Here is a 25396-nt window from a genome sequence, read left to right on the forward strand (position 1 = left end):
CAGATTAAAAAAGTAGATAGGGTGAGGGGAAAACATACTTATTTGCCTTAGGCATTATCAGTCTGACTCATTTACTTAAGTTAGTTTTAGTTAAAATGAAATGAGGTGTAAAACCTCTGATTCTTAAGAGGCATCCCATCTTCTAATTTCACATGGATATATTCAGCCCCTATTTGAGAGGTGTGGTTCCTTCCCAAAGCTAGGCAAACAGTCAATCTTTAATCTTTTCGAGCTTCATTAAGTTGTATTTGGGTGGGTCTAGTAATTACAGCTAACTCTTAGGTGGGTAGCAGGATATGCAAGATTATCGGGTAAACAGTATTAATTTGAATAAAAGTATGTCCACCCAGACACATTATGAAAATATTCTTACGGTTGATGAATTTAAAAAAATCTTATTACCGTGAAGCCCTCTGTATCTCCCTGCTGGACGGTATTAAAAGTGGTGATACCAGGACCTTATAAGAACTAGTCAGCAGGGAACAACCGCAGGTGCAAAACATAATGCAGGGGGCGGTCTGTGAAGATGAGTGGATTGCTTATTTTGGAACCCTGTATAGAGAACCCAGGATTTGGGAGAATATTATTCCCATAGAAACTTCGGCAGAACAAGGCCTAACCCTCACTGAAACTGAGATAAAGACTGCTCTGTGCTCCCAAAAGAGGGGAGAAGCCCCAGGACCTGACTCGACTCCGATTGATATGGGTGCCTTATTTGACCAAACCTTTCAATGAAGTATTATGTAGCGGGAGAGTACCAACCTCCTGGACTGAGGCCATCATTGTCCCAATATTGAAGAAGGGGGACAGACATTTGTCAGACAATTATAGGCCAATCTTCCTTCTTGATGCTGGGGGAAAATCTTTTGCAAAAACCCTTTTGGTCCATCTGGAATCATGGGTCGCTGAGACTTATGCCCTGAGTCACCTGCAGTCAGGGTTCCGTAGGGGTATTAGTACTGTCGACCAATCATTAAGGCTCTCATTGATCTGCGACAAATATGTTAAGGAAAATGCCCTTTATTCGGTCTTCATTGACCTTAAGACAGCCTTTGACACTGTGCCCAGGGCTAGGCTGTGGACTATCCTTTCAAACCTGGGCATCCCCCCACATCTTCATAGAGCCATTATGCTATTATATCACAAAATGGGGGTCGGAATACACTATGGCATGGGTTGGGCACTATCCAACAAAGTGAGTGTTAAAATAGGCGTCCGCCAAGGATGCATTTTGGCACCAATTATGTTTTGCTTGTTTAGAAATGGCATCATCTCTGAGTTGTTGCCTTTGTCCACGGACGCCCCCTCACTAGCTCATGACAAAATTACAGTCTTGATGTTTGCCGACGATGCCATACTTCTGTCCCTACATCCTAAGGAATACACAAGTGGGTGTGCCCTGACGTCTAAAGTATTGGGGTCGATTTTTAAAGTATAGTAGACCTCGAATTATTCTGTCATGTCACATACATGCAAATATATTCTGTATGTAGTAGTCCTCCTGAAGTTGAGAATCTAAACACCAATAGATTGGTGGGTACAGTTTCTTTTTAATTAAGCTGAACATGCATTTATTAGTTATGCATTTCTGGAGGATTTTTTTCAAAAAGATGTTTGTTATAAATATTCACACAACCTTTGTAATGCTGAATTTGTAACTGAAAAAAGACATTACAAAGGTAAAACAAAGTAGTGCTTTGAGATAAACTCGTGACCACCACCTATAGTGACAAGTGATAGTACATTTTCGAGAAGTTCAACCAAACAAATAACAATAAATGATATAGCAGTTGGTTGTCTGTAGCCAGGCTGTTGGGTGACCTAACACGTGGTCTAAATCCTAAGGGACACCGCAGCCATTTGGAGACGTTTTATGGCTTCTGTGAAAAAGACGGCTTGAAAATCAATACTGTTAAAACAAAGGTGATGGTCTTCAGGTGTGCGAGGGTGAAAAAGCGTCAAACTGCACCTGAGTCTAAATGGAACACGGATTGAGCTTGTGGATAAATATGATTATTTGGGCATAAGAGTATATGAAAATTGCTCTTGCAAAGAGCAATTAAAAAAGGCTGAGTTAACCTTGGGCAGATATGGTGGCTCCATTGCCAACTTTGCCAAAGCATATGGGGGTATTGCTGTTTCCGTGACCCTAGAGGCGTATAAGGCTCAGGCCAGGCAGGATGCTGTTTTTGGTGCTGAGCTATGTGGACGGGAAAATCTCGCACAATTGCCTGTGTGTCACACTTTGCCTGGAATCTCACCTGTTTATCTTTCAAAGTCTTGGTCTGGGGTTTTTCCTTCTTCCGGACAGCTCGGATCTTGTAGAGACACGGTCGCGTATCCTCTGTCTCCAGCGTGCAGGTGAAATCCGACTGAGGTGAGAATGCGTTCGACTCCAGGAAGGAAGAAGAAGATTTTGCAGAGTCTTGGGAGAAGGGAAGCCAGGAAGGAACCAGGACATGTGCAAAGCGGTAAGGAATAAGCGCTAAGGGCGACAAGGCCCCAGGAAGGATGAGCGCTAATAAGTCAGCTAAGGTAGAGAAGGGGGCTTGAACAAAACCTGGAAGAGAAAGGTACTAAGCACAAGGGAAAGTACGACCACACTTGCCTAAGTTCGGAAAGTTAGCGTTGAGATGCGAAGCACCGTGGGGGCGTGTCTCTTTTCAAGGAACTGGCAAAGTCCTGGAAACTCTAGAGCGGTAGTGATGCACTAGCGTCGACCATGTTGGATATACTTTGGAAGGGATGTAGCAGTGTCTTATGGACCCCGTAGTCCAAAAGGGACTGAAACGTCGAATCATGACACTGTGGGTGAAAATGGCTTTCTCAAAAACTTTCTGGGACTCCCATTAAGAGATCCAACTCTCCAGATCCTTCTGGAATTAGATCTCCAGTCCATTAGTCAAATATGTAGCGCAAAGCTACTATTGTACTGGATTAGGTTGTGGAAAAATGAAAACCTTCTAAAATACCGGGCAGCCCTAGAAGATGTAATGGAACAGCAGGGGGGATTATCACTCCCCTGGGTGCAGCATGTAAAGTCTGAGTTGATCTTTTTGAACCTATAGGAGCTCTGGACTAATCCTACGTCTATTAGAGCATCCACAAAGGGTAACATTTTGCATGCGATCAAGGGAGTGAGAACGAAGGCGATAGCAGAGAGAGTAGCTATGTCATTGCAGTTTAGTAACTACTGGGCCCTTAAATAGGTTCAGGGTTACGAAGGCTATCTCGACACTATGAGTCCTAAGCTAATGCGTTCACCCTTCCTTGAAGTTCGCTTTGACACTCTACCTTTGGCATCGATCAAATCAAGGTGAAATGCAAGTGTGAGTTCAGATTGTCCCTTTTGCCCAGGGGTGAGGGAAGATCGTACCCATTTTCTGTTCCTTTGTCCTATGTATAAGAATATACGAAACATGTCATTAAGGTACCTGTTTATTCAATTACATGTCTTAACAGTCCATGAGGCCCTCATACTTTTCCTAAGCGCCAAGTACTCTTTGACCACGTTCACGATGGGTTGGTTCTTGATTCGGGCATGGTTTAGGAGAACAGAGATGAGTAATCTTTCCAGTAAATGTATTATTCTGTGATAATTGGTGCACCCAAATCATCAGTGAAAATCGTACACATTATGAACTGGCCGGGTGCTATAATTTTTCCCACCTGCTGGATGCTTTATATGATTCAAGGAACATGTAAAATGTAACCAGTGTACGCGCTGTTGCACTTTTGTTTGATACGGGGCTAGCTGTTCTTGGTATTGTTACCTAATTCTTATCTGATTTCTTGTGTAAATTATGATATATGTAAACTTCTATATTTTTGTATTTTGAATGTATTTTGTTCAATGTGCATGTTTGGCTTTTATGGTAAATTCTTTTTACCGAAATAAAGTGATTGATGATGATGATGGTAACCGGAGTCACTTCGGCTCAGTGTCTTCAGGATCCTCATTGTTAAGGGGCACCTGGGTCTGGGCCTGGCAATGCAGGTATGGTCAGAAGCGTGAGGGGGACCAGCCTTCAAGCAGGAGCTGTGATCTTCTTGTACCCACTGGATCAGGGGAAAGGAGCACACTATTCTAATAAGCTATTTGCATATAATAAAAATAGTGTCAAACTGTTGCATTGTACTTTTTCTGTCTTGGAGTCATTGAGAAATAAATCAACCAAAGTGGTCTTCTTTGGAGAGGCCATGCTTTTCCAGCATATCGTTCGGGACATCAAAGAGTGCTGGTGCAGAGCTTCGGTTTGTCATTCAACAGCAGACCTTCTAGAGTACTGGTTCAGAGATCCAGCTGTAGACAAGGAGATTGGGGAATAGGCTGTGCTTTTATCCCTGTCGGAAACCATTGAGTGAACACAGCACCCACTCACACACCAAGGATAATTCAAACAGGGGTGATCAGCCAATGACAACCCATCCCTCCAAGCATACCCACACATTCTTGATAGGTTTCTAGCACAAAGGGATACATCCACACTGTCATCTGCCAGTCAGAACGTGTTTCATTCTGACTACAAACCCCAATCTGGGGACACATGCACCTAGTGGCCAAAGAAGGCACTCACATAGAGGTACAAGTAATAGGAGGTCATTACAAGGTTGGAGGTAGCCATGGCGCTGTTAGCGCCATGGCTATCCCCTTACCGCATACCGGGTCTGGGTTCCCTGAATGGGGAATTACCAGGCCATTCCAACCTTGGAGGACCCGGTATTTCCCCATTCAGGGAACCCATCCCCATTCGAGCCCCCGTAGGGGGCTCGAATGGGAATAGGGACCATTGAATGGGGCCCGTTGTTAGCATGCTGGTCCTTTAGCGGCTCCCACTAAGGGCGCCTGGTAAAACCAGCAGCCCTTAGCGGGACCCGCTAAAGGACCTCGTAATGCGGCGGTAAGGGGTTAACAGCACCGGCACCTTTACCGGCGCCGTTAACCCCTTACCTCCAACCTCGTAATGACCCCCATAGTATTGTGACCCCCCACAAGTCTTAAGGCCTCATTACGAGTATGGATGTAGCCTTGGTGCTATTAGCGCCATGGCTGCCTCCATACCGGGCTCCAATACCGGGTTCCTGCAATGAGGATTTACCGGGTCATTCGGACATAGGAGGACCCAGTAATTCCTCCTTGCAGGAACCCATCCCCATTCCCATTTGAGCCCCCATAGGGTTCAGTGGGAATGGGGAGGGAGGTAATAACGGGTACATTACAAATGGCCCGTTATTAGCTCCCTCTTCCCCTCGTGGGACCCGGAAAGGACGCCTGGTTTTACCAGGCATCCTTACAGGGTCCCGCAAAGGGAACCTCATAATTGCGCATCCCGTAATGAGTGGTGCCGGTCCGGTACCGGCACCCTTCATTACGGGAGCGCAAGCCTCGCAATGAGGCCCTTAGAGACAAACAACTACAATCTCCATTCCAATGAATGGACAAGGGGGGGTCAGTAAAAGGTCTCCAGCAGGTAAAATGGGCTCCATCCTCTACCAGCCGCCACCAGTCTAGCCACTTGACTAACAGAGAGAGGACTCTTTCTCTGATACTAAGGGGTGCCTTTTTGTTGGGGTACCCCTACCTTAACAGTCATAAGGACTCTTACGGTAGAGCACAAAACACAGCCACACTCTGTCAGGCTTGACATTAAGTCTGGCTGGGAGAAGGAGAATTCATAAACCCAAATAAGTCCGCAATAATTACACGGGGTACTTTTACATGGGGTAACAAGTCTGCTTTCTGCCTGACACTGGGGCAGTCACCCAAGCAGTTTAGCATCAGGGCGTAGGTTCTTCAACCCAGACCTGCCTACCCTGCGCGAGGAGAGTGTTACTGCCTGCCATTTAGCACCTTATGGAGGGCAACCTCTCATGAGCCTTAAAGTTGTTGTGCTCCCAGGTGCCTTGTAAATTTAGGAAAATTAAGGTGCATGTACATAGTAGTGCCCTGTGCTGTCCCTTCCCCTGTTCCACTTTAGCTGTAAGATCTCCAGGTACCTGCATTCACGAGAGAGGGTACAGGATGGTCCTTTCTGCAGTCACTATGGCAGAAGAGAGAGATTACTCCTGCCATACGACCTCTCTGCCCTTATACCTAATTCACTCTGCTCCCTATTTCGCTGCATTGTCACCCTGTCTTCCAAACTCGCCTGCTTTCTCTTCCTCTCTCTCCTCCTCTCTCTCTTATTCCCCTGCCATCATTTCCTCTTCTCTTTCATATAACTCGAAGGCAGTATTTTGCCCTATACAAAAGAAGTACCTGAATCCATGTTTCACCACTCTCGGCAGCACACAACAATACATAGAATAGTGAGCTTAGCCCAACCAATCAAATGTTCCACTGAGCATCACATTGAATATGAGTATGTTCTAACGGATTAAAAAGAAAGTTTCCATGGCAGACGGGATTGGGGCAAGGGGTAGACAAGAAAATACAATTGAATATACCAGCAACTGCCCAAAACTGAAGTGTGCACGCGGAGCCGGCGTGATGCAGCCCATCTTTGTGGAGTCTGATTCTGCTTTGGAGAGAATGTTTGGAATGTTCAAAAACACAAGGTTTAGTCTCCATGTGTAACAAGAACATGTTCAGTGCAAGAATAGCTAAATGTGGACACGTGAACATGAGTGCAAACCATATGTGATAACTGACATCAAGCCGCCAGTGCCAAAAGAGGGCACAATGGACTACTATATTGTGTAAAATACTGTTTGGATAGTCCAAGTCGGAGATGTTAGTCACTGGATAAGAGGTTAGATTTAAAATCCAAGCGTGTTTTTCATTGCTAACTATTGTCCTTAGTTAATACTCAGAATTTCATTACAAGCTGCTGTTATTAATTGCATATTGGATTTTTTTCTCTCTTTCAGCCTTTCAAGCACTCACACAGGGTTGCCAAGTACTGTTACGCAGACAAGGTGAGTAAGGCTTTTCAACTGTTCTTTTGTCTCACACTTATTGGGATTTAGAACATTGCTGTGAGGAGTGTGTGAGAGAACCTCTGGAACTGGGGTGGGAAGATCTCGCACTTCTTAACTATATACATTGGAATTCTGGGAGCTTCCCAGCTGTCTTTGGAGTTAATATGCAAGTGGCTTTACTGATGTGAACATTATCTGTTACTATAGAAAATAATTTGAGCAGAGCTCTACTTTGCACGCTCTTCACTTTGGCAGCAGCCATGGTTCTGAGGCAGGATGTCTAGTTGTGGCAATGTGCAGCGTCATTGTTTGAGTATCCTCCCACCCATGGAAAGGGGTGAGCAGTTCCTCAGGTATGGTTGCTTGGAAGAATCATACAAATAATTTCAACCAATTCCCGTAACTGCTCCTTGTGTTGCTCCTCCATATTTTCTCTTCTAGTATATTCCTCTGCCCCTCCCCTTAACATGGAAGCAGGGCCTTAGCACTCACCAAGAAGGATTATCTTAGCCAATATGACCGGCTGACCCAGGTCAGGACACACAAGGTACTGTTTAAAACTTGTATACACATTCAGATCTTTCACATGCCCCCTTAAAGTACCAATCACAAACCTGTTTTTTTTTAATCTCCTTTACTAAATAGTGTTTTTTTCCCAAATAACATTTTTATTGATTTTAGATGATAACTTTACATCGGGTTTGCCACAGTTAATCAAGCTAAAATAAGCCCATTTAATACAGAAAAAAAGAAAACAGAGAAAACAATACACAAGGAACCCCATCTGCTCCGTGCCAATCACTCTTCTATACTTTCTTTCTTCTTTGAGGACGCAGAATGAGCTACACACACTACACACAACATGGTTACTGTCTCTCTGGCGTTCATCTCTATCTCCTTTTATGCCCCAATTATGTAACTAGAAAGTGGTCCGATTCAACCTCTCTAGGTGTTGCAAACGGAGTGGTAGGCTCTCCATGTGATAGAATTCCTAGTGTTTAAGCCATTTCCTCTTTAAAGGAAGACAGTGCCTTTTCCATGCCACCGCTAGTCATGCCCTTACAACCTTCAGATGTTTATGCATCATGTGTGGTAGGGGTTCGCAGTTCCTCTCTTCACCTTGGATACCAAAAAGCAAAATAATAGTGTCCATGCACCTCTTCATTCCCAATAGGGCCTCAATCCAGGATAGTACCTCCTTCTAGCAGCTTGGATGGCCTTATATCCACACCACATGTGCCAATAAGTGCCGTCTTCAGCACAACTCCTTTAGCACTTTGGGCTTAAACTCGGGAACTTAGCATTTTCTGAGGAGGATATTGTCACCGCAATAAATGCTTCACCCCATGCATTCTATACTGAGAAGATAGCGATTTCCATGCTCTGGCACACAATAACATGCTGAGTTCATCAGATACTTTCTTGCCCTCTCTCGTGGAGCCATAGCCCATCCCTCACTGATCGTTGTTCTCATAATCGGAGTACTGTGAAGCCGGGAAATCCTTCCCCTGCAACCATCTGGAGAGACCAACTGTGCCTCAAACTGAGTTAATTCTCTACTTGGACTGTGAGTCCACTCCCCATCTGTGAGTATACCCTTAATTTGACAATACTGTAAGATTGCGATGGGGCAAATATTCCATTATCCCTCTAATTGTCCAATGCCTGTAAAGGAACCGTTCTACCAGAGCAGCGTCACCCTTTCTATTCTGTCATCAAACCACTTTTGAAAGTGTTGAGGATTGTGTATTCTACCAACATTTGGGTCCCCTCTATCGTGGATGAGGGGAGACTGCCACTTAGAAAGCCCTTTGGTGTTTCCTCTTTTTCTCTACAGTTCCCATGATAGTGCTAACACTGGTTGCTAACACACACACTGAGCAGGAGGCGAGTAGACTGAACCCATACCCATTCCCCAACCATCACTTGTGCCAGGATTTTGTCTCCTTCATCGGTCTGCAAATGATCTTGCAGCACAAGGGGCTGCACTGTTTTACTCCTCTCAATTGGGAATATCTACCAACTCATATTGCCTTGGTCGAGTTTGCATCTCATAGGCAACCCTCAGTCTATTCCCGTCCCACAGGAACTTAAGAAGCGGTCCGTTGACCCCTTGGAAAAGGGCATCTTGGACCTCAATCAGGAGCATCTGAAATAAGAACAAAAACCTTGGGAGGATATTCATTAAAATTGAGACTAGCTGTTCCATCTAAGACCATCTTGAGTGTGGACCACCTCTGTAGATCTGTAGACCTCTGTGGATCACTGTTAATAACCTCAGACAATGGGATATAGTTAGCATTGTAGGAGGTGTACGATGAATTCCCAAATGTCATATACCATCCCAGTTGACCAAAAAGTGAAGACTTTCCAACGGCACCTTCAGAACTGGCAACACTGCCCTCTAAAGCAGCAAAGCCAATTTTGGCATGCTCAACAGGACCTTACCATGTTAACTTAACACCCTCATCAGTGAGGGAATGGAATTCAAAAGGAGGGGAGGGGGGAGAGGACTACGTCAGCCCAAAGCACCAGAATATAGTCTGCGTAGAGACCAAGCTTAACCTTACAATACACCCTAGGGCCCCGTATCTCAGTATCAGCCCTTACAGCAACTCCTTGAGGTTCCACTGCCACATAAGCAGAGGGACAGGTGGGCACCCCAGTCTAATGCTCCTTTCCAATATGAATTGGTCTGAGATTGTTCATCACCTGTGTCCTTGGGCAGTATAAAGCACTGTAATCTATCACATCCATTTAACCCCCAAACTGATAATGCCTAGAACCTGATAGAGGAACTCTCAGTTGACCCGATCAAATGTCTTTTTGCCACCAATAGACAATAGAACTGGGCCAACCACATCCTACATCTTTTCCATCATTCAGTTCAGGGTTTCTGATATTGTCTGACCCATGTCTCCTCTGGTAAACCCCACCTGGTCTGAGTTCACCAGTTTCAGCAGGAATGTGGCCAGTCTTATGGCCAGCACCCCAGGCAAAGTGTTTGCATCAGTGTTCAATAAAGAGTTGGGCCTATATGCGCCACACTTGTCACGTTCTTTTTCTTCCTTAAGTATCACAACTATCAGGGCAAAACTACTAGGCATGTGGATGAATCCCCCACTCCAATACTCCTTTGAACAACTTTGTTAGTAAAGGGGCAAGATTGCCTGTGTATCTCTTGGAAAAGGCAGCTGTGAAACGGTCTTGGCCCAGGGATGAGCTCTTTCTCTGTGCCTTTATCGATGGGGGCCTCTGAACCATCAGCTACTTCTTGATTGAGAAAGGCTCAACATATATTCCCTTGCCCGGGCAGAGCTGCTCTGGATCTCCTTCATGTAGCGAGCCATATAAACCAAGCACATATTTTTGTAACCTCGGTCGCTGAAGCAACAGTTACCCTTGCTTATGCTCTAGTTTCGAAACCACCCTCCCCAGTCTCTGTCTCCTATGGCACACCGCCAATTGGTTTTGAGCCTTGTTGCCCCTCTCGTAATACATTTTCTTTAGACATTGCATCTGTCTGAATGTCGTATTACCTTAACTCAAGGATCTGCAACCTTTGGCTCTGAAGATGTTTTGCGGTACGACTTCTATGATCCCTCCCAATTGACCATGCAGGCTAGGACTGATTGGAATTTTAGTCAAAAATATCTGGAGAGCCAAAGGTTGCAGACTCTTGCCTGCACTCTAGCTTTGCTCCCTGCGGTTTCGATAGCACATCTTCACTCTCTGCTCCACTTGTTTACACAATTTGATAGTTTTCAACTTCAAACACCTCTTAATTACTTCCCGTCTCTCTTTTTACTTGATCTCTCTGTGATAATGACCCTTTTAAGTGTTCCCTTTGCTGCATCCCTTACCTCATTTAAGGGGACCTTCCTATTATCGTTAATCTGAAAATGGCCCTACTTTCCTCCCTTCTAGCCAGTGGATTCTCTAAACAGTGTATTTGAAAGTCCAACTGTTCCACCCTCGTCTACAGATGTCAACCTCCACCGTCGATCAGCACCATCTTGTGGTCCGTCCACTCTATTTCTTGTATAGATGACATAAAAATCATACATTCATGTCCCGTCTCCATGAATAAGTACATAGGTACATGTGAATATTTTGTGCGGATGAGAGAAACAGGTATACCCCATGCCCCTTTCTCTCCATACATCTTTGAGGAAATTATTGTTCTGATGTTTGTTAATCTGCTTAGAATCACATGCTGTGCATAGGTCCGACATCCAGTGGTCACTGCGGAGTATTGCATTTTGTTTTTCGTAGTCGAAAAGGGGACGTCGACAAGGCGTGTCTGTAACACTATCCCTATAGTGACGTGCGTTGTACCCACAATCCCTCACGCGTCGAGGTCCCTCAGATTGTTTTTTTCCGCCCAGTTTCTGGTCGCCTTTCGCGGAGCTCCTAGAGAGACATTGCTATACTTGCCACGGACCTCGGTCCTTTTGTCATAACTTAATATACTGATAACGATCCCTCCCCCTCGACGTTAGCTGTGAAGCTGTTTCTCCGCCGAACTGATTTTCGACAGAGAGGAAGAGCGGAGGAGATCCTTCGGCGCTGCCGAACACGTGGCCTGGCCTCGACGGCCAACTTACAGTAGGGAGAGTGGGGGTTAGAACATTGTCTCTTCTCTTTGAGAATGTCTTTCTTTCTCCCCTTTCTTTCCCTTGGGGTTGTTATCGCCAGCTATTATTGCCTCAGCTATGGAGAGGACACCATTTAAGTTTTGCCCACGCTGCAGGGGCAAATATACTTGGAAAGATAAGCACAAGCTCTGTAATCGTTGCTTACCCCTCGATCACATAGAGAACAGCTGCGCAGCCTGCAAGCTCTTAAAACCCAGGACTCTTAAAGAACGTAGGGTTAAGAGGTGGGCGGACTATGCGATGTCGAAGTCAGTTTCCTCACCCGCTGCCGCTGTTACTGAAAGTGACGAGGAGTGCGATAACTCGACGTCCGTTACGGAAGTCATGAACCCCCAGAAGGAGCACTCCCGCTCCTCGTCGTCCGTCCCTGGCCCCAACGGGCTCGGCTCACGCCCTGCTTATGGGGATGAACACCCCGGCGACAAGGACGCACACAAACCCCATAAGGCTAAACACACTACCCACGGCTCTTCTTCGTCGAGAACGAAGGATCCATCAGCGCCGAAGGGGACGCAGGGCACTCCGGCGTCTACCGCAGACCGTAAAGGTCACAAGCCCCACCCGCAAACGCAGCCGCGACCAGCGATTGGGCTTCCATCTAACACGGGCGCTACCCCAAAAACATCCGACGCAACGCTCCATAGAGCGACCGTCGAGGTACAATGCGCAACGCACACAACGTCGACACCAGAGCCCTCGACGGACAAAATCGTGGTCGAGAGCCTAGCGAGAATTGTCGCCGAAGACAAACGTACGCGGACGACGAAACAAACGTCGAATACCGCGTCGAAAAAACATAAAAGTAGCCAGGAACTGCCCCTTTCTCCAAAGGACGCTTCCGAACTACCTGAAGGCTTTTCAGAAGGAGACGGGAACCTCTCGTCGACGTTGTGGGAGCGTTCGAAACGATTCGAAGGTGAAAACACTAATTTCCCCCCTCTAGACTATTCAGGGGTACCCCATGAGACCCTTGAAAGACTCCATTCTTGCATGGAGAAAATGGAAAGGTTTCTAGGAAACCAAGACCCACCCACTCACAAAAGACAAAGAGAATGGCCACAGGATGACCCTAGAGTCAAGATTCCTAGGCTGGTTGACCTCACTGAGGAGGAGCAATACCTCCAAGAAGATGAGGAGTGTTTGGGAGGAGAAGAAGAGGTAGAACTTGAGGAAGAGGGGTTCGAAGAAGATCCTTACACCACTGCTACAGGGTTTGAAGAGGATACAGCTACCTCGCAGCCCTGGCATTCACCGTCAGTGCAGCCTTGGCAATCCCCATCAGTACATTCAGACCCTGATGCCTTTCTCCCTTCTCCTCTCAAGGATTCACATGGGAACTCCTCTCCCATAGATGACCAACCTTCCCTCAATGCACTATTGCGCAAGGCAGCAGCGCATTTTGAGATTGATACAGGGGAAACTCTTCCAGACATTGACTTTGTAGAAAAAGTCATCAAAGAAAAAGCCCCTGTTAGCCAATCTATTCCACTCCTGGCTTCTATTAAAAGAAGAATTTCTCCTTCCCTTACTAACCCAGCTTTAGTAAGAGGGGTCAACCCTAGAATAGAAAAGCTCTTCAGCCCTTCATCCTCTGACCCTTTATACATCAGAGGACACTCTATTCCGGACTCCCTTGTGGTTACCAACACAAGAAAAAGAGCAGGGGTGCCACTATCCACTAGTGAAGCACCTCCAGACAAAGAAGGCAAAAAACTCTACGCACTGGGGAAGAGAATCACGACCTCCGCCGCCTTCTCTACTAGAATTGCTAATAACAACTCTCTTTTAGCTAGCTACGCAGATGCACAGTGGAACAAGCTGCGCAGCGAAGCAGAGGAAGCACCTGAACCTCTGCGTTCTCGCCTGCTAGCTATAATATCAGAGGGCACACTGGTAAACCAGGGCATCGTTAAGAACTCCCTAGATGCCGCTGAGACGGCTGGCCGCTCCCTAGTGCAGGGAATACTTCTCAAGCGCCACGTTTGGCTACGCAATTCAGGTTTTAAGCCCGAAACCCAAGCCTCCCTCATAAATAAACCCATTGAACAGACGCATCTGTTTGGGAAAGCAGTAGATGAGGCCCTAGAACATGCTAAAAAAGAGTTTGATACCATCAAGACTCTTGATCAAATTTCTAGGCCCCCTAACAGGCGAGGCTATGGTAATAAACGCTCCTTTCGTGGCCAAAGACAGCAGCAGAACCAACAACAACAATATTACTCTGGCTCCAACTGGCCCACTAACCAGGGTAACACCCAGTTCAGTCAAAGAGGCCAACGCCGTGGCAAAGGAAGAGGTCGTGGCTCCAGCCCCAGAGGTTCCACGCCCAATACCAGCAAATGACCCAAAAATTCGGGTCCCCTCCCATGCATCACCGGTCGGGGGCCGGCTAACATCGTTCCTTTCAGCATGGGAGGGAATCACGTCAGACCGTTGGGTATTATCCACCATAGCCCACGGATACTGCATCGAGTTCAACGGTTCCCCGAAGTACAAACCCCCACGGAACCGACGCATGACACCGCAACACCTCTCCATTCTTCTTCAAGAGGTGGAAGAACTACTGAAGAAAGAAGCTATAGAGCCCGTCCCCCTATCACAGGTAACAGAAGGTATTTATTCAGTGTACTTCCTTGTACCCAAAAAGGACTTAACCATGCGCCCTGTATTAGATCTGCGCCCAGCGAACATATTTGTCAAACCCCAAAAGTTTCGTATGGTGACCTTACAGGAGGTAATCCCACTGTTATCTCAAGGGGATTACATGACAACACTGGACATGAAAGATGCATACTTTCATATTTTAATGTTGACATCGCACAGAAAATACCTCAGGTTCAAAATAGAGGACAAACACTACCAGTTCAGAGTACTACCCTTCGGGATAGCATCTGCACCAAGGGTATTCACGAAAGTACTGGCAGTGGCAGCGGCCCACCTGCGCAGATTATCCATCCCGGTATACCCTTACCTCGACGACTGGCTCATAACAGGGGATTCTTACGAAACATGCTTCTCCAATACCCAAAAGACCGTAGACCTTTTATCCCAACTGGGCTTCTCCATCAACGAAAAGAAGTCCAGCTTAGACCCCAGCCAAACCAAACAATTCCTAGGGGCTCTAATTCGAACAAAGGACGGCCTCGTATTCCCCTCCAACGAGAGGGTCCAAAACATGCTGTTTCAAATTCCCCATTATGTAGCAGGCCGAGAGGTGACGGTACGCAAAGCAATGCGCTTGCTAGGGATGATGGCGTCATGTATTTATTTGGTACCTCACGCGCGCCTGCGCATGCGCCCAATGCAAGAGTGGCTCTACAGCCAGTGGTGTCAGGCCAGCGGACAATGGGACGATCTAGTGGTGGTCTCGCAGGCCTTGGTTCTCTCGCTACGGTGGTGGACAAAAGAAAACCTGTTATTAGGGAAAACTTTTGCCACACCCGCAGTGGAAGCCACTCTAACCACAGACGCATCCCTTACAGGATGGGGGGCTCACCTATCCCATCAGACGGCCCACAGAGTTTGGACTCCGAGCTTAGCATCCAAGCATATAAACCTGCTGGAACTACTAGCGGTGTTCAAAGCACTGAAAGCCTTTCAGAAACAGCTACAAGAAAAGACAGTGATGGTCCTCACAGACAGCTCCACAGCCATGTACTACCTCAACAAGCAAGGAGGCACTCACTCTCCAGGACTGTCCAAACTGTCCCAGAATATATGGAAGTGGGCTCTCAGACACAACATGTTCCTACTGTCACAACATGTACCAGGGGAACTCAATCTTCTAGCAGACAAACTCAGCAGAGACTTCCCCCTGCCCGGAGAGTACGAATGGCAATTACACAAAGACATCGTCTTAGACGTCTTCACTCAATGGGGATTCCCGGAAATAGACCTGTTCGCAACTCTGGAAAACTCACAATGCCAAAGTTACGCCTCCAGGTACCCCCAGAACCAGTCCAAGGGGAACGGTCTGTCGATTCTATGGTCAGGGAAATTTGTTTACGCCTTTCCCCCGACTCCCCTTCTCAACAAAGTGGTGCACAAGATGCATCAGGAGCAGGTTACAATGATACTAGTGGCCCCAATGTGGGCCCGGCAGCCATGGTTCGCTCACTTGATGGAGATGTCCCTATCTCCCCCAGTGAAACTTCCCTGCCCGTACAACATGCTGTCACAAGACAAGGGCAGAACACTGCATCCATGCCCTCAGACCATGAACTTAGCAGCCTGGCTCCTGAGATCATAGAATTTGGACATTTACAACTCCCACAGAGATGTATGGACATCCTCAGGGAAGCCAGAAAACCTAATACTCGACACTGCTATTCTAGCAAATGGAAAAGATTCGTTATCTGGTGTAGAGGTACTAGCATCAACCCAGTTGACTGCTCTCCTACTGACATTATTCTATACTTGACCCATTTACTGGATTCAGGTTTAGTGTTCAATTCCATTAAAGTCCACCTAGCGGCACTTTCTGCATACACCACTTCCCAACTTAAAGTGTCGTGGTGGAAGATACCAGTTATCAAAGCCTTCATGGAGGGGGTAAAGAGGATACACCCTCCGATAGCTAACCCAGCTCCCGGATGGGACTTAAATGTGGTACTTTCCAGACTCATGGGCCCTCCCTTCGAACCCATGCACAAGGCAACTCTTAAAGATATCACCCTTAAGACTGCTTTCCTAATAGCTATCACCTCCATTAGGAGAGTAAGTGAACTACAGGCTCTTTCTGTACTAGACCCCTTCGTAACAGTTCACAAAGATAAGGTGGTTCTACGCACACACCCAAGGTTTGCACCTAAATTCATCTCGAAATTTCATGTAAACCAAACTATAGAACTACCAACGTTCTTTCAAAACCCTTCCAGCTCGGGAGAAAAAAGTCTGCATACACTAGATGTACGCAGAGCTGTCATGTTCTACATGGAAAGAACCAGACCACTGAGAAAGACTAATCAGTTCTTTGTCTCGGTGGCAGCAGGAAGAGAAGGAGATGCGGTCTCAAAATCCACTATATCTAGATGGATTGTTCAATGCATCACTCTCTGTTACACTCTTGCTAAGAGAGAACTACCCTTCAAGCCAAGAGCACATTCCACTCGAGGCACGGGGGCTTCCATAGCATTCATTGCAAATGTTCCCCTTGAGTCCATCTGCAAAGCGGCAACCTGGAGTTCTGTGCACACATTTACAAAACACTACTGTCTAGATGCACACTCTAGATCTGATTCCCAGGTTGGGCAGGCAGTATTAAGACATCTTTTCTCTACTGTTCCTTCTCATAACCCACCGCCAACTCCGGGTACTGCTCGCTAGTCTATGCACAGCATGTGATTCTAAGCAGATTAACAAACATCAGAAGACAATGCATTACTTACCGTAAAAGCATTTCTGATGGTTGTATCTGCTTAGATTCACATGCGCCCACCCTTCCTCCCCGCTCGGATGGAAGGAACATAGACATCCTTTTATATATATTTCTCTCTTTTCTGTACTCACTCACGGCTAAAAGGCTCCCTCAGGGCAGAAAAATACAAACAGAGGGACCTCGACGCGTGAGGGATTGTGGGTACAACGCACGTCACTATAGGGATAGTGTTACAGACACGCCTTGTCGACGTCCCCTTTTCGACTACGAAAAACAAAATGCAATACTCCGCAGTGACCACTGGATGTCGGACCTATGCACAGCATGTGAATCTAAGCAGATACAACCATCAGAAATGCTTTTACGGTAAGTAATGCATTGTCTTACGGTGAACATCCAGATGATCGTCACCTTCATGTGGAGGTTTAAGAGTTCCCTGAGGGGTAGCCTATTGAGCTATGGATTAACTGTCATGTTGAAATAACCCTCACATACAAGAAGGCCCCCTTTCCATCTCCATCTCAGTATCCTGTCAAGGGAACCCTCACATACAAAAAGGCCCTCTTTCCATCTCCATCTCAGTATCCTGTCAATCCAGTAGGCCGCCTGCCCCTGATTTGGACCACAGACCACCCCCAACATCAAAACCATATCTCCCAACTTCCCTTTTATCTTTAACAACATGGCTCTCTTGACGTTCTTCACTGAAAAATATCAAACTGTAATATTTCTGTAACAATATCCCAAGCTCCCCACTCTTTACTTTTCCAGTAAAACTGTTTAACCTGACCTCATCTGATCTAGTATTCCTCTCCGCTTCTATATTTGGTTTCTTATTATTGTTTTATTTTTTCTTTAAACATTTTCTCTATCATTTTGATAATAAAACATACAAGAGAAAAGTTACATGTACATATCCATTACACCAGAGATATGCATTCAATTTGTATAATACTTATAATAACAATTGACTGAACCTAACCAAACTTAAATCCAAAATTTAAAACCCAAACACACTACCACAAATCCCTATCTTATAGGAGAAAACCAAACATCTCAAGACAAAAGACAATACAACACCAACAAATACAAAACACAACATCTAGTACGAAAATAATAACCTCCATCTATCCCAGTCAAAGAATGAAGCATGCAATCAGTAAACCTCAACTGTATAAGTCATTGAAGGAACCCCAAGTTCTAAGGTAATGCTCCTCCCTCTTCTGTTTCGCTAACATAATTCTCTTGTAATCAGACAAAGTACGGACATCACTCAGCCATTCATCCACAACCAGCTTTTTCCTTGACTTCCAAACTTTTAATTTCTTTAGGGGTGCAGTCCAAATTGGATTTAGTGTTGAGGTATGTTAGACAGAGAATTCTATATTGGGTTTCTTGAATTAGCATTACATCAGGTTTTTGCCTCACAAAAACCCTAACCACCACACTAATACCCATGACATTGAATGTGGCCACCTTCAGTCCATCACTCCTTAAACCAGATAACCACCTTCGCCTGGCTGCCCCTTTCACAACCATCCTCGATTTTGCACCCACTCATTCATGTAAAGATAACCCGGGCAAAACCACAATGAAATCTCCAACCCTGAGGCCCAACAAGGCAAGAAAAAGAAGAAATCCTGAGGACAAATAAGCTACCACTTTTCCCTCGCCCACCACCTCTTCCATAGTCCAGTCAAATACAGATATGCCCTAACTAGTTAGGGCCACCAGAGAAAACTCCTACTCAGACCCACACCACGCCCTACTAAACACATCAGAAATTCAAAACCTGTATTGATCACATAACAAATAAGAGTCTGCCAAAGAAAATGTTTACAGAACTTTGTTGTGCTAGTAAGTTTGCCTCTTTGTTCCCAGCTCAGTACTGTTTTCGCTGTCACGTTACCATACTGCTCCCTGAGATGATGTAAGGCCAGCTCTGATTTTTCTCGTCTTGTAATTCTATAGTACTCCCCTCTGCATTCGAACATCAATGAGAAGTATGAGTATTGCATGTTATGATCTGTCAACCATGATGTGAGGGATTTACACTCCTTTCGCTTTATCAAGGTTAGTGCTGAGCGCTCTTGTAGGATCCTAGCCCTGCATCCTTTATACTCAATCTCCTGTGTTTTCTTAATCTTTTCAAGAACCTCAGATTTTTGTAGTAATAATAATATTGTTACCTCAAATTGTAGTCTGTAGTAATGGCATTTCGAGGGGATTGGGTCCTCCGACGTATTCCATATCTATGACATGTAATCACCACAGCTGTGCTGCTTCGGAAACTTTTTTCGGCGTCTGCGTCCTGCGTCGATGACGTCGATGCGCCGTCGTCGAGGGCCTCCTCCGACGTCCGACGTCATCCGATGTGATAAGTAGGACGCATGACGCCCGTAGCCTCAGTTCCGTTTTTTCCGCGAACGTGTTGCTTCGTGTTTCTCGGTTTAAACGCCTCAACTCTTTGGAGTTCTGTTCTTCTCGGTTCTTCGAACCTGTTCGTTTGTGAAAATCCTTCAGAAGATGTCTACTTCGTCTTCGACCCCGCGTCCGGGTTTCAAGAAGTGCGGGGAGTGTGGGTCCAAGATGTCGGTGACGGACTCGCACGACGCCTGCCTCTGGTGCCTCGGGGAGGCCCACGACACGGATGACTGTATCCACTGCCAGTCGCTCACGTCCAAAGCCTTACGCGAACGTAAGAAGAAGTTGTCGGTAGGTCGGGTGTCCAAGCCCCGGAAGTTGAAGTCTGCGGGGCTTTCGACGGATGATTCGAGGGGTGACTCTCCGTGTCATCGTCGTAAGTCTCGTGGGTCTCCTTCTAGGAGTCGGTCTCGCCACTCCTCAGCCTCTTCGAGGCATTCTCGGAAGCGCCGACACCGGTCGTCTTCCAGGTCCTCTTCGGAGGGCTCTGCCCGGCACGTCGCTTACCCCTCCAGCCGTGCGACGCCGGAGGAATGGGCTTCCTTCGGGAAGAAGATGCTGGCGATTCTTGAGTCGCAGGGTACTCAGCCGTCCGCGCCCCCGAGTGGGGTCGGTCGTGTGAGGTCGAGAGACACCGCTCGCAAGAGTGGTCGGCACGAGTCACGGGAGAGGTCCCGTTCGGACAAGGGGACTCGTTCTCGACGTACCCGTTCCAGGTCCCGGTCCTCGACGCGTTCGAGACCGTGTGCACCTGTGAGGTCTTCGAAGAAGGCATCGACGTCTGTGGCGTCGAGGGCGTCGACAGGCTTTCTCGAGGCTCTGGCTCCGAGGAAGTCGTCGATGCCGTCGACGCTCAGGTCATCGAGGGACACGCTCGGGGCTCCGGCCTCGAGGGCTGTGTCGACGCCGCCGATTCTGGAGGCGCTGCATCTGACGTCGACGCCGATTTCCTCGACGTCGACGCCGATCCTCTCGGCGCCAGCGCCGATTCGCTCGACGCCGTCGACGCCTTTCGTGTCGGAGGTACCCCGTGGCACGGGAGTACCCCCTAGGAAGGCTCTGGTTAAGAGCAAGCACTCTCGGGTGCCTTCTTTTCGCCACCTGGACTATATTTCGGAGGCGGATGAGGATTCTGATGGCCTGGTTCCTAGTCGGGTTCCAGATGAAATTGTCTCGGGCCATAGTCAGTTTGACGAATTGAGACAGTCACTGCATGATGCCAGTGGACTGGACACCTCTCCGGAGGTGGAGTTTGGTAGGCCTGAGCCTGGCTCTCATGCCGATTCCTCGTACCGGCGCCTTATGGCTAGGGTTTCTGAGTACTTGGGATGGTCTGCTCCCCCAGGGGAGTTTGTGCAGGATGATCTGACGGACATCCTTGATGTTGGTCCCCCAACTGACCCGGTACTGCCGTTCCATATGGCTTTACAGAGAAGGGTGGTGGTGGCTTGGACTGCTCCTGAGAGTCTCCCGGCGGTGGGCAGATCCTTGTCGCGAAAATACCGTCCAGCCAGTAGCGACCCCTGCTACTTGACCAGGCACCCCACTCCGGAGAGTTTGGTGGTGCAGGCGGCCACGGCCCCGGCAAAGCAGGCGTCGTACCCTACCATCCCTCCTGATAGGGACGACAAACGTTTTGATGGCTGGGCGAAGAAAGTGTTTTCTTCTGGTGGTATGGCGCTTCAGGCGGCCAACTCCATTTGTGCCTTGTCTCGTTTCACACACACTCTGTGGAACTGTGTTGCGTTGGCGGCTGAACATATTCCCGAAGGGGACGAACGGGATGGTTTCCTTGCTATGGTCCAGGATGGTAAGGATGCCATGTGTGAATCCGTTCAGTCGGGTTTGGATTTAGCTAAATGCGTCAGTAGGTCCATGGCGGCGAGCACCGTGATACGCAGGTTTGCGTGGTTGCGGAAGTCGGGATTTGCTCCTGATGTGCAGTCCCGGCTCCTCAACATGCCCTTTGACGGTGAACACCTTTTTGGCAGCAAGGCTGACGAGAGCCTTGAGAGATTGCAGACCTCAAAAGCTGCAGCGAAGTCGTTGGGCGCTGCAGTTCGCCAACCTCTGCCTTTTCGTCCTAGGGGACAGCAGTGGAGGGGTGGTTCCTTTCGCTATTACTCATCCTTCAGTAAAGCGAGAGGAGCTGGCAGTCAAAGAGGCCACCGCAGGGGTACCAGAGGTGGACGACAGGGTACCCGTGGTGCCAAGGCCGCTCGGGCAGTTGCCTCTTTGCCCTCAGGTAACGCCGCAGCCGCTCCCACTCAGTCATGAGGCCATGTCCCATGGTTCGCCGGTTGGGGGAAGGCTAGCGCAGCATCTTGTAGAGTGGCACGCCATTACTTCAGATGTGTGGGTTCTGGAGATCATAACCCACGGCTACTGTCTTCCCTTTCGGCACAGGCCTCGCGACAATCCACCGGGGAACCTCTCTTTGCAGAGTCCGGATCCGCTCCTTGCGCAGGAAATTCAAGCCCTGCTGGAGAAAGGCACCATAGAAGTGGTGCCTGTAGCGGAGAGGAGCAGGGGATGGTATTCCCCTTATTTTTTGATTTCGAAGAAAGACGGGGGATTGAGACCCATTATGGACTTGCGCGGTTTGAACAAACTCCTCAGGAAGGACAAGTTCAAGATGGTTACTCTCTCTCAAGTCCTCCAGGCCCTTCAGCTTCAGGACTGGTTGGTGTCACTCGACCTCAAGGATGCTTACTTCCATGTGCCGATCCATCCCAAGCACAAGAAGTACCTGAGGTTCGCGGTTGGCGACTCGCACTTTCAGTTTCGGGTCCTGCCGTTCGGATTGACCTCCGCCCCGAGGGTTTTCACCAAGCTCATGGTGGTGGTGGCAGCGCATCTCAGGCAAGGGGGGATTCACGTCTACCCCTACCTGGACGATTGGTTGATCAGGGGGAGCTCTCCCGAGCAAGTCCTGGATCATCTGTCCGTCACCTGCCGCTCCCTTCACAGGCTGGGCTTCTCCCTCAATTTAAAGAAGTCCCATTTGACGCCAACACAGCGGCTCCAGTACATTGGAGCAGTGCTCGACACTTCCCTGGGGCACTGTTTTCCTCCCCAGGTGAGGGCTCTTCACGTTCAGCAGATGGTGCACAAGTTTCAGCATGCCCAGACGCTCCCTGCGTTCGAGTTCTTGAGGTTGCTCGGCCTCATGGCATCCTGCATTCTTCTGGTGCCAGAGGCTCGCCTGCGGATGAGATCTTTGCAGTGGGCACTCAAGACGCAATGGTCGCAGTCCTCCGGCAGGATGTCGGACCCGGTTCGGGTGCCGCCCTCGGTCGCCCGGGATCTTCTGTGGTGGGCCGTCGAAGGCAACTTGATGAGGGGGGCTCCATTTTGGCTTCCCTGGCCGGAGGTGACGATCGTGACGGATGCATCCCTCACGGGATGGGGAGCTCATGCCAACGGGCTGACAGTCAGCGGTCGTTGGTCTCCGTCGGAGTCCAGACTCCATATCAATCTTTTGGAGCTGAGGGCCATCAGGCTAGCCCTGAAGGCTTTTCTGCCGACTGTGCGAGGAAAGAGTGTCCTGATCCTGAAGGACAATACAGTGGCCATGCACTACCTCAACAAAAAAGGGGGGGCAGGGTCACTTCCTCTGTGCAGGGAGGCGATGCAGCTCGAGTTCTGGGCCATCCAGCAGGAAGTTTCAATCTCGGCAGTTCATCTGGCCGGAGACGAGAACGTGACGGCGGACGCTCTGAGCAGGCAGAGCGCAATCTCTCACGAGTGGGAGGTGGCTCAGGAGATTCTCCTGGAGATCTTCGCCCTTTGGGGGACCCCTCAAGTGGATCTCTTCGCCTCCAGTGTCAACCGGAAGTGCGAAAGGTTTTGCTCGCGGGAATTTCCTCCAAAAGGAGCCTTAGGAGACGCGTTCGTGGTGGAGTGGTCATTCCCGCTGCTGTACGCGTTTCCTCCAGTCCCCGTCATCCCGCAAGTGCTGCGGAGGTTACGGAAGTTCGGTTCCCGGATGACCCTCATTGCCCCGGCGTGGGCTCGGAGGACGTGGTACCCGGACCTTCTCGACTTATCCATCTGCCCTCCACGTCGTCTTCCCTACCGAGACGATCTGCTCTCACGGGAAGGGGGTCTGGTTCTCCATCCAGAGGTCAGATCCCTCAACCTTCACGCTTGGCTTCTGAAAGGTTGAGGTATAAGGATTGGGACCTCCCTGAGGACGTGATGGAGGTGTTGCTTTCGGCCCGAAGGCCAGCAACAAAGTCTCTGTACCGTTGCCGTTGGCGTAAGTTCTGCGACTGGTGCAGAGTTCGGAATGTGGATCCTTTTGCATGTGACATCCCCATGGTTCTGTCCTTTTTACTTTCTTTGGCCCACAGGGGCTTGCAAGTGGGTACCGTTAAAGGTTATCTGGCGGCGCTGTCCATATTTAAGCGCTCGTCTGAAGAGTGTTCTTACTTTAAAATCCCTTTGATTTCACAGTTTCTGAAAGGGCTCACTAATGTGTTCCCTCCGTCACCTTTCCTGGTGCCCGGTTGGGATTTAAATCTTGTTCTTAAGTTTCTTATGGGTGCTCCGTTTGAGCCTTTACATTCTTGCCCTTTGAGGCTGTTAACTCTGAAAACTGTGTTTTTAGTTGCGGTTACTTCCGCTCGCAGAGTGGGTGAGTTACAGGCACTTTCAGTTAAGCCTCCCTTCACTGTTTTTCACAAGGACAGGGTTGTCCTTAGAGTTCGTCCTTCTTTTCTTCCGAAGGTAGTGACGGAATTTCATTTGGCCCAGAAGGTTGTTCTTCCGGCATTCTATCCTCCTCCGCATCCTAGTAAGGAAGAGGAGAGGCTCCATAGGCTTGATCCTAGGAGAGCTTTAAGCTTTTATGTTTCACGCATGTCCCGGGTCAGAGTGGACGATCAACTCTTTATTGGTTACGCTGGAAAGCGTTTGGGGCAAGCTGTGACGAAACAGACTTTGTCTCGCTGGATTATTTTGGCCATCTCGGAGTGTTACCGCTTGGCGGGTAAGGACCCACCGGCTGGCTTGCGGGCCCATTCTACCAGGGGTATGGCTGCGTCTACTGCCCTGCAGAGGGGTGTTCCTATTCGCAACATCTGTGATGCAGCCACCTGGGCTTCAGTACATACATTTGTACGTCACTATTCCCTCGATTCCATCCGAGCACAGGATCTGGCCTTTGGCAAGGCGGTCCTTTGCTCTGCTATTTGATTGGCTATTCTAAATCTTGATTCTAAATTCTTTCCCTCCTCCTTGCTCTGGTACTGCTTTGGGAGTCTGTCATAGATATGGAATACGTCGGAGGACCCAATCCCCTCGAAGAACAAGTTACTTTCTTACCTGGTAACGTTCTTTCGATGGGATGGTCCGACGACGTATTCCATATCGCTCCCGCCCTGCCTTCCCCGCTGCAGAATTTCTTTTGCGATTGCAGCTTACGTTCCGCAAGGCTTTGTGTCTGACTGGCAGTTGACTAGTGTCACACGTTCTGGGGGAAAAAACTACAACTGAGGCTACGGGCGTCGTGCGTCCTACTTATCACATCGGATGACGTCGGACGTCGGAGGAGGCCCTCGACGACGGCGCATCAACGTCATCGACGCAGGACGCAGACGCCGAAAAAAGTTTCCGAAGCAGCACAGCTGTGGTGATTACATGTCATAGATATGGAATACGTCGTCGGACCATCCCATCGAAAGAACGTTACCAGGTAAGAAAGTAACTTGTTCTTCACAATAAAGGTACTTGGGCCTACATTTTGCGACATTTTGTAATTTGCGCCCCCCCACTCCCACTGACCCGACTCCCAGCCTGCTTCCTCTGCCTTGCACATATATTGATCACAGATCGAAAGGAGGCTGAGAGGTTGGACATGCTGCTCCAAAATGTTCTTGCAAAACGAGAAAAGTTGATTTCCTACTATGGTTCATCCGTGCTCCTTGAGGTGCTGCGCCTCCCTCCGTACTCTCCTACAGTCATCCAGCACCTCATAACGTATCTACAGTCACAGTGGAAAATTCCCCCAAAT

The 25396-nt window shown here is 48.3% G+C and overlaps 1 protein-coding gene across 1 annotated transcript in view; it reads left to right on the forward strand.

Moving 5' to 3' along the window:
- Nucleotides 1-25396, forward strand: part of ALDH4A1 (aldehyde dehydrogenase 4 family member A1) — a 442959-nt gene that overhangs the window by 120000 nt on the left and 297563 nt on the right. Inside the window, exon 4 of the mRNA XM_069611079.1 lies at nt 6871-6918. Coding sequence (XP_069467180.1) covers nt 6871-6918 — 48 coding nt within the window. The remainder of the gene's footprint in view (nt 1-6870; nt 6919-25396) is intronic.

Source organism: Ambystoma mexicanum, chromosome 8 (assembly GCF_040938575.1).
Source record: "Ambystoma mexicanum isolate Mex_15411 chromosome 8, UKY_AmexF1_1, whole genome shotgun sequence".
Lineage (NCBI taxonomy): Eukaryota > Metazoa > Chordata > Amphibia > Caudata > Ambystomatidae > Ambystoma > Ambystoma mexicanum.